Source organism: Lolium perenne, chromosome 7 (genome assembly GCF_019359855.2).
Source record: "Lolium perenne isolate Kyuss_39 chromosome 7, Kyuss_2.0, whole genome shotgun sequence".
Lineage (NCBI taxonomy): Eukaryota > Viridiplantae > Streptophyta > Magnoliopsida > Poales > Poaceae > Lolium > Lolium perenne.
The window spans coordinates 182,547,169-182,560,792 of NC_067250.2; the positions used below are offsets into that span (position 1 = coordinate 182,547,169).

A 13,624-nucleotide genomic window follows, 5' to 3' on the forward strand; every position below is an offset into this window, starting at 1 on the left:
AATTAAAGAGGAGAGAGATGTTGGTTGCATCTTTCCAATACAAATTTTCTCTCCTTTACTAATTTACCTTGAAAATCCCGCACGACCACTTATTTGTGGACGGAGGGAGTAGGTGATTGGTGTGTGGAACCCGGCTGCCTGTATCAGCGTGGCATCGGCCACGGGTAGTGTCCGGCCCCCCAGCCGTCCCCTGTGGGTCTGAAACCACACCGGACAGGTTAGACTGTGCCTAGCTTAAACTCTATTTGAAAGCCACGACCGAGAGTGCATTTTTGTTCGGCGTGTTCCAAAACTTTTTGAAGATCGATTTGAAGGAGGCTGGATCTTGATGTTTTCTCAGGAAGTGCATCTTTCATACGGTGGGAAACGAAGACAAATAAGCTTAGTACTACTCCAAATTAAATCTCTAATTTATCTTCAATGCAATTGCTCTTCGAAACCACGAAGTTCTCTTCGGTTCCACGCCTACTGCCTCACTCTCCAATTGATGACAATTTTGACCCCTCGTGTTCTGCGGTAATCTCAAGTTCTTGACCCCTCGTGTTCTGCTGTAATTCTCATCTGACTGTCAATATGCCATTGCCAATTTGCCACCATCTCCACCTACATATAGACAAGACAACCCACTAGCGTGATAGCCGTGAGGCAGCGATCATGGCGTCCCCGCGGAGCTCAGAGTCCACATGCACGGCGCAGACCATCCGCGGCACGCACCAGTTCGAGGTCGTCCGCTATAGCCTCCACAAGGGCACCGGCGTCCGCAAATTCGTCACCTCCGGCGCCTTCACCGTGGGTGGCTACAAGTGGGCGATTCGCTACTACCCCGACGGCGAGTCGTCCAACGCGTTTGTGTCAGTGTACGTCGTGCTCACCACCAAGAACGCCCGCGCGAGGGCGCTGTTCGACGTGAGACTACTCGTAGTGGGAGTAACTTCACTAGTAATTAAGTGTCCAACTCAGCAAATTTGCTTATGTGGCAGTGAGTTAATGAGGAGAGAGGAGGATGGAGTAACATAGCTAGTTACTGTAACATCACACTTCTCAAGATACAATGAGTCTATAAGCTAATTAATGAAGACATATATGATACTACTTTGATGATACTAACCACTATGAAGGTAGTAACATAGAGTAGTAACATGTGCATGTTACTACTCTATGTTACTTCCCACAATGACTAGTCTGAGGCTGATCGATCGGACCACCGGGCTGTCGTGCTCGGTGTACCGGCGTGGCGAGGTGACGGTCTTTGCGCAGAAAAACGACAGGAAGTGCGCCAGGGGCATCCGCACCTTCATGTGCAAGACCGACCTGGAGGCGTCGCCGTACCTGCGGGACGACCGCCTCACCGTCGAGTGCGTTCTTGACGTTGTGCAGGACGCGGTGGTGACCCGGGCAACGCCATCGGTGGAGGTCGTGGTGCCCGTCTCCGACCTGCCGGCGCACCTCGGCAGGCTGCTGGAGGAGCAGGAGGGCGTGGACATCACGTTCGACGTCATGGGGGAAATGTTCCACGCGCACAAGATCGTGCTCGCCATGCGGTCGGCGGTGTTCAAGGCGCAGCTTTACGGTCCGATGAGGGAGAAGGACGCGCGGCTCATCGTCGTCGGCGACATGCAGCCTCTGGTCTTCAAGGCTCTGCTGCACTTCGTCTACACCGACGCGCTGCTCGTCCTGGACGACCTCGCCGCTGAGGAGTACAGAGATCTGATGCGGCATCTGCTCGAGGCCGCCGATCGGTACGCCATGGAGAGGTTGAAGCTGGTTTGCGAGCTCGTCCTTGGCAGAACTCTTGATACCCAGACGGTGACGACCACGCTGGCGCTGGCTGATCAGCATTGTTGCAAGGGTCTCAAAGATGTGTGCGTTCAGTTCATGTCCTCTGTAGGACTGAAGGAATAAGGCTGAGTACATGTCCGGCGGGGAGATAGCTTGTCTTCCAGGAGATGTTTCAGTTATTAAGAATTTCATGCATATCTGGTTACTCTAATGTAGAGTACTCCGTATAAGTGAGATATCTTCAACTTCGAGTATTGCCAGTTTTGAGGGTCTTCGAAGATTTAGTTATGTAAGATACTCCTATTTTACTTCTTTTTTTCTTCATCACAGGTTCACTCATTTTGATCTGTATCTTGATAATTTTAAATATCTAAAATGTCTTATATTAGAAAAAACTTTTCTTCCTTCCATCATTCTCCCAGCCTTCTCTTCTAAGTTGGAACTAGCTAAACTCAAGTCCTGCAAGACACCCTCCTTTTCTTATTTACTTTGACAAAGCATATCCCTCTTGTATTGAAATCATGTTGATGCATGTGGCCGGCTTGATACGCCCCTGCTCAGAACTCAATTGTCAATCGACCTACGGTTTTGTCTTCTGGATTGGAGCCTACCAAGGGACGAGACGATTGTTAGGGACCCCCCCCCCCCCCCCCCTTCATCCTTGTATGCCTAACCTTTGCATAGATCGATGCATATAACTTTCTTTGTTATTTTATCCAATAAAAGTCTGACAAAGATTAACGTGGAGACGTAACCGGGCCAGACCTACGAGCCATCAACCTAGAGTTGTCACTGCCAATGTTCTTTCGGGCCATCGTCATCGTATCGTTGGGGACCCTCACCGGCACCCGTAGTCATCACCAATGTGGCAAGGGGAGAGGACGCTAGTCAAGGGAGGGGGGGGGGGAGGGGGAGGGGGCGCGGTGACCAACGATTTGGTGTGCCACCTGTGTCGCCCGAGCTACGTAGGGGCTATGTTCTGCTTATCGAAAATATTTCAAGTTGAGAGATTTTCTTTCCGGATTGCATGCTTTATTAAGTAATAGAAAAGGTCACATGGATTAATTGTTGGATAATTAGTCAATATAACTATGCTTAATTCAGAATATTAAGCATGAAAACAAGCCACTACTATCATGTTAAACTCGAACACACTAGATAGATGCATTAATTAACATGAACCGCAACAATACATACGGTAGAATAGACATCGCTAAAGAGATCAGTTATGTCGCACATACCGATCGGTTGTAGATGTTGGAGATATGCCCAAGAGGCAATAATAAAATGGTTATTATAATATATCTTTGTGTTTATGATAATGTTTACATACCATGCTATAATTGTATTAACCGAAACATTGATACATGTGTGTTATGTAAACAACAAGGAGTCCCTAGTAAGCCTCTTGTATAACTAGCTTGTTGATTAATAGATGATCATGGTTTCGTGATCATGAACATTGGATGTTGTTAATAACAAGGTTATATCATTGGGTGAATGATATAATGGACATACACCCAAATAAGCATAGCATAAGATCAAGTCATTAAGTTCAATTTGCTATAAGCTTTCGATACATAGTTGCCTAAATCCTTCGACCATGAGATCATGTAAATCACTTACACCGGAAGGGTACTTTGATTACATCAAACGCCATTGCGTAAATGGGTGGTTATAAAGATGGGATTAAGTATTCGGAAAGTGTGAGTTGAGGCATATGGATCAATAGTGGGATTTGTCCATCCTGATGACGGATAGATATACTCTGGACCCTCTCGGTGGAATGTCATCTGATTAGCTTGCAAACATATGATTGGATCATAAGAGATAACATACCACGGTACGAGTAAAGAGTACTTGTCGGTAACGAGGTTGAACAAGGTATGGAGATACCGATGATCGAACCTCGGACAAGTAAAATATCGCGTGACAAAGGGAATCGGCATCGTATGTAAATGGTTCAATCGATCACTAAGTCATCGTTCAATATGTGGGAGCCATTATGGATCTCCAGATCCCGCTATTGGTTATTTCTCGGAGAGGAGTCTCGACCATTTCTACATAATTCACGAACCGTAGGGTGACGCGCTTAAGGTTCGATGTCGCATAAGTAGATTCGGAATATGAGATGGAGTTCGAAGTTTTTGTTCGGAGTCTCAGATGGGATCCAGGACATCACGAGGAGGTCCGGAATGGTCCGGAGAATAAGATTCATATAAGGGAAGTCATTTTCCGAGGTTCGGGAAAAAGTCCGGTGTTTTGACCGGAGCTTCTAGAAGGTTCTAGAGGGTCACCAGTGGGCCCACCACCCCGGGAGAAGCCACGTAGGCGCCACATGGCATGGTGGGGCCTGCCCACTATGACATGTGGGCCCAGGCCGGCCTACCCCTTGGAGATAAGATCTATCTCTTAATTTAAATGGTTTAAATCTAGAGATAAGATCTATCTCTAAAATAAAGTGTTTAAACGAAGAGATAAGGGGAAGGCTTGAGGGGGAAGAAAAGTCTCCCCCCATGGCCGGCCAAAAGGGATAGGTGGGGCCCAGGGGGAACCCTAGGCCGACCCCTGCCCCTATATAAAGAGGGGAGGGGCTGGCTGGCCACCACACCATCCAGAAAACCCTGGCCGCCCCCTCTCTTCCTCCTCCATATGTTGTGCAGGCTTAGGCGAAGCCCTGCAGCAATTCTTCTCCACCACCACCACCACGCCGTCGTGCTGCTGGGATTCCGTGGAGATCTACCACACCTCCGCTGCCCGCTGGAACGGGGAGAGGAAGGGGCTTCATCGACACCGTACGCGCGACCGAGTACGGAAGTGCTGCCGGATTGCAGCACTGGGGATGATCGTCTACACCAACAACGAGATCTAATCTCGTAGGCTTTGGAAATCTTCGAGGGTTAGTCTCACATCAATCTCGTTGCTCCGATCTTGTAGATTAGATCTTGGGTGTTCCATAGATTAGATCTTGGATTTATTCGTCTTGCGGTAGGAAATTTTTTGTTTTCTATGCTACGAACCCCATCAGTGGTATCAGAGCCATGTCTATGCATAGATCTGTTGCACGAGTAGAACACAATGGTTTTGTGGGCGTTGATGCTTTTGTTGCTTTAGTTTGTGTACTTTGCATCTTGCGGGATGGTGGGATGAAGCGGCCCGGGCTAACTTTACATGACCGCGTCTCATGAGACTTGCTCCACGCTTGACATGCAACTTGTATTGCATAAGTGGCTTTGCGGGTGTCTGTCTCTCCCACCATAGTGAAGATTGCAATGTACACTTTCTATTGTCAACACTAGTATCACCGTTGTGGTTCATGTTCGTAGGTAGATTGGATCTTACTCGAAAACCCTAAACCACGTAAAATATGCAAACCAAATTAGAGGCGTCTGATGCGTGCAGTTAACACACGTCCGTTGGGAACCCCAAGAGGAAGGTGTGATGCATACAGTAGCAAGTTTTCCCTCAGTAAGAAACCAAGGTTATCGAACCAGTAGGAGTCAAGGAACACGTGAAGGTTGTTGGTGACGGAGTGTAGTGCGGCGCAACACCAGGGATTCCGGCGCCAACGTGGAACCTGCACAACACAATCAAAGTACTTTGCCCCAACGTAACAGTGAGGTTGTCAATCTCACTGGCTTGCTGTAAACAAAGATTAACCGTATAGTGTGGAAGATGATGTTTGTTTGCGAAGAACAGTAAAGAACAAGTATTGCAGTAGATTGTATTTCAGATGTAAAAGAATGGACCGGGGTCCACAGTTCACTAGTGGTGTCTCTCCCATAAGATAAATAGCATGTTGGGTGAACAAATTACAGTTGGGCAATTGACAAATAGAGAGGGCATAACAATGCACATACATGTCACGATGACTACTATGAGATTTAATCAGGGCATTACGACAAAGTACATAGACCGCTATCCAAAGATGCATCTATGCCTAAAAAGTCCACTTTCAGGTTATCATCCGAACCCCTTCCAGTATTAAGTTGCAAACAACAGACAATTGCATTAAGTATGGTGCGTAATGTAATCAACACAAATATCCTTAGACAAAGCATTGATGTTTTATCCCTAGTGGCAACAGCACATGCACAACCTTAGAACTTTCTATCACTGTCCCAGATTCAATGGAGGCATGAACCCACTATCGAGCATAAATACTCCCTCTTGGAGTTACAAGTATCAACTTGGCCAGAGCCTCTACTAGCAACGGAGAGCATGCAAGAACATAAACAACACATATATGATATATTGATAATCAACTTGACATAGTATTCCATATTCATCGGATCCCAACAAACACAACATGTAGCATTACAAATAGATGATCTTGATCATGGTAGGCAGCTCACAAGATCTTAACATGATAGCACAATGAGGAGAAGACAACCATCTAGCTACTGCTATGGACCCATAGTCCAGGGGTGAACTACTCACACATCGATCCGGAGGCGATCATGGCGATGAAGAGTCCTCCGGGAGATGATTCCCCTCTCCGGCAGGGTGCCGGAGGCGATCTCCTGAATCCCCCGAGATGGGATTGCCGGCGGCTGCGTCTCTGGAAGGTTTTCCGTATCGTGGCTCTCGGTCCAGGGGGTTTCGCGACGAAGGCTTTAAGTAGGCGGAAGGGAAGAGTCGGAGGGCTGACGAGGGGCCCACACCATAGGGCGGCGCGGCCCCCCTCTGGCCGCGCGGCCCTATGGTGGCGGCGCCTCATCGCCCCACTTCGTAACCCTTTCGGTCTTCTGGAAGCTTCGTGGAAATATAAGACCCTGGGCGTTGATTTCGTCCAATTCCGAGAATATTTCCTTTGTAGGAGTTCTGAAACAAAAAACAGCAGAAACAAAGAATCGGCTCTTCGGCATCTCGTCAATAGGTTAGTGCCGGAAAATGCATAATAATGACATAAAATGTGTATAAAACATGTGAGTATCATCATAAAAGTAGCATGGAACATAAGAAATTATGGATACGTTTGAGACGTATCAAGCATCCCCAAGCTTAGTTCCTACTCGGCCTCGAATAGGTAAACGATAACAAGGATAATTTCTGAAGTGACATGCTATCATAATCTTGATCAATACTATTGTAAAGCACATGAGATGAATGCTGCGATTCGAAGCAATGGTAAAGACAATGAATAAACAACTGAATCATATAGCAAAGACTTTTCATGAATAGTACTTTCAAGACAAGCATCAATAAGACTTGCATAAGAGTTAACTCATAAGCAATAAATTCTTAGTAGAAAGCTTTGAAGCAACACAAAGGAAGATATAAGTTTCAGCGGTTGCTTTCAACTTCAACATGTATATCTCATGGATAATTGTCAACATAAAGCAATATAACAAGTGCATTAGGTAAACATATAAGAATCAATGCACACAGTTGACAAGTAGGATAGAAGGAAGTAGGTAAACTGACTCAACATAAAGTAAAAGAATGGCCCTTCGCAGAGGGAAGCATGGATTACTATTTTTGTGCTAGAGCTTTGATTTTGAAAACATAGAAACAATTTTGTCAACGGTAGTAATAATTCATATGTGTTATGTATAAGACATCCTATAAGTTGCAAGCCTCATGCTTAGAATACTAATAGTGCCCGCACCTTGTCCTAATTAGCTTGGATTAACATGGATTATCATTGCATAACATATGTTTCAACCAAGTGTCACAAAGGGGTACCTCTATGCCGCCTGTACAGAGGTCTAAGGAGAAAGTTCGCATTGGATTTCTCGCTTTTGATTATTCTCAACTTAGACATCCATACCGGGACAACATAGACAACAAATAATGGACTCCTCTTTTAATGCTTAAGCATTTAACAACAGATAATATTCTCATAAGAGATTGAGGATTTGTGTCCAAACTGAAACTTCCACCATGATTCATGGCTTTAGTTAGCGGCCCAATGTTCTTCTCTAACAATATGCATACTCAAACCATTTGATCATGAAAATCGCCCTTACTTCAGACAAGACGAACATGCATAGCAACTCACATGATATTCAACAAAGGTAGTTGATGGCGTCCCCAGAAACATGGTTACCGCTCAACAAGCAACTTATAAGAAATAAGATACATAGTGATACGTCCAAAACGTATCTACTTTCCCGAACACTTTTGCTATTGTTTTGCCTCTAATTTGTGTATTTTGGATACAACTAACACGGACTAACGCTGTTTTCAGCAGAATTGCCCTGGTGTCTCGTTTTTGTGCAGAAATTCAACTTTCAGGAAAATCCCCAGAATTTATGTCGAAGGGCTTATTTTTTCAGAAGATTCACGGAGCCAGAAGGGTAGGCCTGGGGGAGGCCCAGGGCCCCCACACGCTAGGCTGGCGCGGCCTGGAGGGGGGCGCGCCGCCCTACTGTGTGGCCCCCTCGGCCAGCTTCTGACGCCCCCCCTCTGGACTACTTAAGGGTTTCGATCTAAAAACGCGAGACCGGAAGTCGAAGTCGCCAGAAACCATCCAGTACGCCGCCACCGTCGCGAAACTCCGTCTCGGGACCAGAAACTCCGTTCTAGCACCTCGCCGGGACAGGGAATCGGAGGAGATCATCGCCATCATCACCACCGACGCCTCTCCATCGACCAGCCATGTTTCCCCCATCCATGTGTGAGTAATTCCCCCGCTGTAGGCCGAAGGGGATGGTAGGGATTGGATGAGATTGGTCATGTAATAGCATAAGATTGTTAGGGCATAGTGCCTAGTATCCGTAATTGGTACTTTTATGATATTGTTGCAACTTGTTATGCTTAATGCTTGTCACTAGGGCCCGAGTGTCATGATCTCAGATCTGAACATGTTATTGTTTCATGATGATATGCATTGTTTTATGATCTTACCTGCAAGTTGTATACACGTATTGTTGTCCGGAACCCGAGGCCCCAAAGTGACAGAAATTGGGATAACCGAAGGGGAAGGCGGTGATATGAGGATCACATGTGTTCACGGATTGTTAATGCTTTGCTATGGTGCTCTATTAAAAGGAGTACCTTAATTTCCAGTAGATTCCCTAGAGGCACGGCTGCCACCGACTGGTAGGACAAAAGATGTTGTGCAAGTTTCTCATTGCGAGCACGTACGACTAAATATGGAACACATGCCTATTGATTGATTAGTACTTGGATACCGTTTTATTATTATCTGCAAATGCCCTACTTTGATTGTTACATGAGTTTCTCTCATCCATGCAACGCCCGTTCATCCATCCCTGTGCCTACATTATTTTAATCCTGTTGTTTATTATAATCACTACTGCTGTCTTTGTTACACTCGTCGTTATTTCACTACACATCGCTATAAAACTGTTACTACTGATAAACTCTTGCGAGCAAGTCTGTTTCCAGGTGCAGCTGAATTGACAACTCCGCTGTTAAGGCTTTCAAGTATTCTTTGTCTCCCCTTGTGTCGAATCAATAAATTGAGTTTTACTTCCCGCGAAGACTGTTGCGATCCCCTATACTTGTGGGTCATCACATCGCATCATATTCAATATCACAATAGTTTTTAAGGCTATTTTCCCATGAGCTATGTATTGCAAAGATAAAGAATGGAATTTTAAAGGTAGCACTCAAGTAATATACTTTGGAATGGCAGAGAAATACCATGTAGTATGTAGGTATGGTGGACACAAATGGCATAGTTTTTGGCTCAAGGATTTGGATGCACGAGAAGTAATCCCTCTCAATACAAGGCTTAGGCTAGCAAGGTTGTTTGAAGCAAACTCAAGTATAAACCGGTACAACAAAACTTACATAAAAAACATATTGCAAGCATTATAAGACTCTACACTGTCTTCCTTGTTGTTCAAACACCTTAACCAGAAAATATCTAGACTTAGAGAGACCAATCATGCAAACCAAATTTTAACAAGCTCTATGTAGTTCTTCATTAATAGGTGCAAAGTACAAGATGCAAGAGCTTAAACATGATCTATATGAGCACAAAAATTGCCAAGTATCAAATTATTCAAGACATTATACCAATTACCACATGAAGCATTTTCCGTTTCCAACCGTATAACAATGAACGAAGCAGTTTTCAACCTTCGCCATGAACATTAAAAGTAGCACTAAGAACACATGTGTTCATATGCAACAGCGGAGCGTGTCTCTCTCCCATACAAAGAATGCTAGGATCCGATTTTATTCAAACAAAAACAAAAATAAAAGCAAACAGACGCTCCAAGTAAAGCACATAAGATGTGACTGAATAAAAATATAGTTTCACTAGAGGTGACCTGATAAGTTGTCGATGAAGAAGGGGATGCCTTGGGCATCCCCAAGCTTCGATGCTTGAGTCTTCTTGAAATATGCAGGGATGAACCACGGGGGCATCCCCAAGCTTAGACTTTTCACTCTTCTTGATCATATTGTATCATCCTCCTCTCTTGACCCTTGAAAACTTCCTCCACACCAAACTTGAAACAAACTCATTAGAGGGTTAGTGCATAATTGAAAATTCATATATTCAGAGGTGACATAATCATTCTTAACACTTCTGGACATTGCACAAAGCTACTGAAAGTTAATGGAACAAAGAAATCCATCAAACATAGCAAAACAGGCAATGCGAAATAAAAGGCAGAATCTGTCAAAACAGAACAGTCCGTAAAGACGAATTTTTCTGGGGCACTTAACTTGCTCAGATGAAAAAGCTCAAATTTAATGAACGTTGCGTACATATCTGAGGATCACGCACGTAAATTGGCAGAATTTTATGAGTTATCTACAGACGGGGCTGCTCAATTTCGTGACAGTAAGAAATCTGTTTCTGCGGAGTAATCCAAATCCAGTATCAACATTACTATCAAAGACTTTACTTGGCACAACAATGCAATAAAATAAACATAAGGAGAGGTTGCTACAGTAGTAACAACTTCCAAGACTCAAATATAAAACAAAAGTGCTGTAGTAAAATAATGGGTTGTCTCCCATAAGCGCTTTTCTTTAACGCCTTTCAGCTAGGCGCAGAAAGTGTGAATCAAGTAACATCAAGAGATGAAGCATCGACATCATAATTTGTTCTAATAATAGAATCATAAGGTAACTTCATTCTCTTTCTAGGGAAGTGTTCCATACCTTTCTTGGGAGGAAATTGATACTTAATATTCCCTTCCTTCATATCAATAGTAGCACCAACAGTTCGAATAAAAGGTCTTCCCAATATAATGGGACAAGATGCATTGCATTCAATATCCAAGACAACAAAATCAACGGGGACAAGGTTATTTTTAACCATAATGCGAACATTATCAATCCTCCCCAAAGTTTTCTTTATAGCATTATCAGCAAGATTAACATCCAAATAACAATTTTTCAATGGTGGCAAGTCAAGCATATCATAGATTTTCTTAGGCATAACAGAGATACTTGCACCAAGATCACATAAAGCATTACAATCAAAATCATTGACCTTCATCTTAATGATGGGATCTCAACCATCTTCTAACTTCCTAGGAATAGAAGTTTCAAGTTTTAGTTTATCTTCTCTAGCTTTTATGAGAGCATTTGTAATATGTTTTGTAAAGGCCAAATTTATAGCACTAGCATTAGGACTTCTAGCAAGTTTTTGTAAGAACTTTATAACTTCAGAGATGTGACAATCATCAAAATCTAAACCATTATGATCTACAGCAATGGGATCATTGCCCCACAATATTTTGAAAAATTTTAGCAGTTTTATCACAAACAGTTTCAGCAGTTTCAAGCAGTTTTGTATGCTTTGCACTAGGAGTAGAAACATTGCCAACACCAATTATTTTACCATTGATAGTAGGAGGTGTATCAACATGTGAAGCATCAACATTACTAGTGGTGGTAATAGTCCAAACTTTAGCTACATTATTCTCTTTAGCAAGTTTTTTGTTTTCTTCTCTTTCCCACCTAGCATGCAATTCAGCCATCAATCTAATATTTTCATTAATTCGAACTTGTATGGCGTTTGCTGTAGTAGCAATTTTGTTATCATTATCCTCAGGTTTAGCAGCCATTTTATTAATTAAAGAAGATTGTGACTCAGACATGTATGAGATTCGGGTTTCAGCATTTGAAAGCTTAGTTTGCAAACCAGAAATCTCCATATTCAAATTTTCAAGTTGATTTCCTATATTTTTCAACAGGGCAGATTGTTCATTCATAGTTTTAGTAAACAATTGATTTTGCTCATATTGTGATTGCATAAAGCTCTTAGTAGCTCTTTCAATTTCTAGCATCTTTTCCTCATTAGGCAAAACAGCTCTACCATAAGAATTACCATAAGGATTACCACTAGCAGGATATAGCCTATAGTTGTTACCAGAATTATTCCTATAAGCATTGTTGTTGAAATTATTACTTTTAATGAAGTTCACATCAACATTTTCTTCTTGAGCAACCAATGAAGCTAAAGGAACATTATTAGGATCAACATTAGATCTACCATTCACAAGCATAGACATAATCACATCAATCTTATCACTCAAGGAGGAGGTTTCTTCAACATAATTTACCTTCTTACCTTGTGGAGCCCTTTCAGTGTGCCATTCAGAGTAGTTTATCATCATATCATCAAGAAGCTTTGTTGCCGCCCCCAAAGTGATGGACATAAAGGTACCTCCAGCAGCTGAATCCAATAGGTTCCGCGAAGAAAAATTTAATCCTGCATAGAAGGTTTGGATGATCATCCAAGTAGTTAGTCCATGGGTTGGGCAATTCTTCACCAAAGATTTCATTCTTTCCCATGCTTGAGCAACATGTTCATTATCCAATTGCTTAAAATTCATTATGCTACTTCTCAAAGATATAATTTTAGCAGGAGGATAATATCTACCAATAAAAGCATCTTTACATTTAGTCCATGAACCAATACTATTCTTAGGCAAAGATAGCAACCAATCTTTAGCTCTTCCTCTTAAGGAGAAAGGAAACAATTTCAGTTTTATAATATCACCATCTACATCCTTATACTTTTGCATTTCACAAAGTTCAACAAAATTATTAAGATGGGCAGCAGCATCATCAGAACTAACACCAGAAAATTGCTCTCTCATGACAAGATTTAGTAAAGCAGGTTTAATTTCAAAAAATTATGCTGTGGTAGCAGGTGGAGCAATAGGTGTGCATAGGAAATCATTATTATTTGTGCTAGTGAAGTCACACAACTTAGTGTTTTCAGGAGTATTCATTTTAACAGTAGTAAATAAAGCAAACTAAACAAAGTAAATGCAAGTAACTAATTTTTTTGTGTTTTTAATATAGAGAACGCAAACAAGACAGTAAATAAAGTAAAACTAGCAACTAATTTTTTGTATTTTTGATATGGAGAACAAACAAAGCAGTAAATAAAGTAAAGTAAAGCAAGACAAAAACAAAGTAAAGAGATTGGATGTGGGAGACTCCCCTTGCAGCGTGTCTTGATCTCTCCGGCAACGGCGCCAGAAAAAGAGCTTGATGTGTGCAGTTAACACACGTCCGTTGGGAACCCCAAGAGGAAGGTGTGATGCATACAGTAGCAAGTTTTCCCTCAGTAAGAAACCAAGGTTATCGAACCAGTAGGAGTCAAGGAACACGTGAAGGTTGTTGGTGACGGAGTGTAGTGCGGCGCAACACCAGGGATTCCGATCCGGCGCCAACGTGGAACCTGCACAACACAATCAAAGTACTTTGCCCCAACGTAACAGTGAGGTTGTCAATCTCACCGGCTTGCTGTAAACAAAGGATTAACCGTATAGTGTGGAAGATGATGTTTGTTTGCGAAGAACAGTAAAGAACAAGTATTGCAGTAGATTGTATTTCAGATGTAAAAGAATGGACCGGGGTCCACAGTTCACTAGTGGTGTCTCTCCCATAAGATAAA

General features: G+C 42.9%; 1 protein-coding gene across 1 annotated transcript; it reads left to right on the forward strand.

The window, feature by feature from the left end:
* The first annotated feature begins 654 nt into the window (after window positions 1–654).
* LOC127315732 (BTB/POZ and MATH domain-containing protein 2-like) lies at window positions 655–1,902 on the forward strand. The gene is made up of 2 exons (XM_051346195.1): window positions 655–899; window positions 1,182–1,902. Exons 1-2 carry the CDS (start codon window positions 655–657, stop codon window positions 1,900–1,902), a joined length of 966 nt encoding a protein of 321 aa, XP_051202155.1.
* The last annotated feature ends 11,722 nt before the right edge of the window (window positions 1,903–13,624 follow it).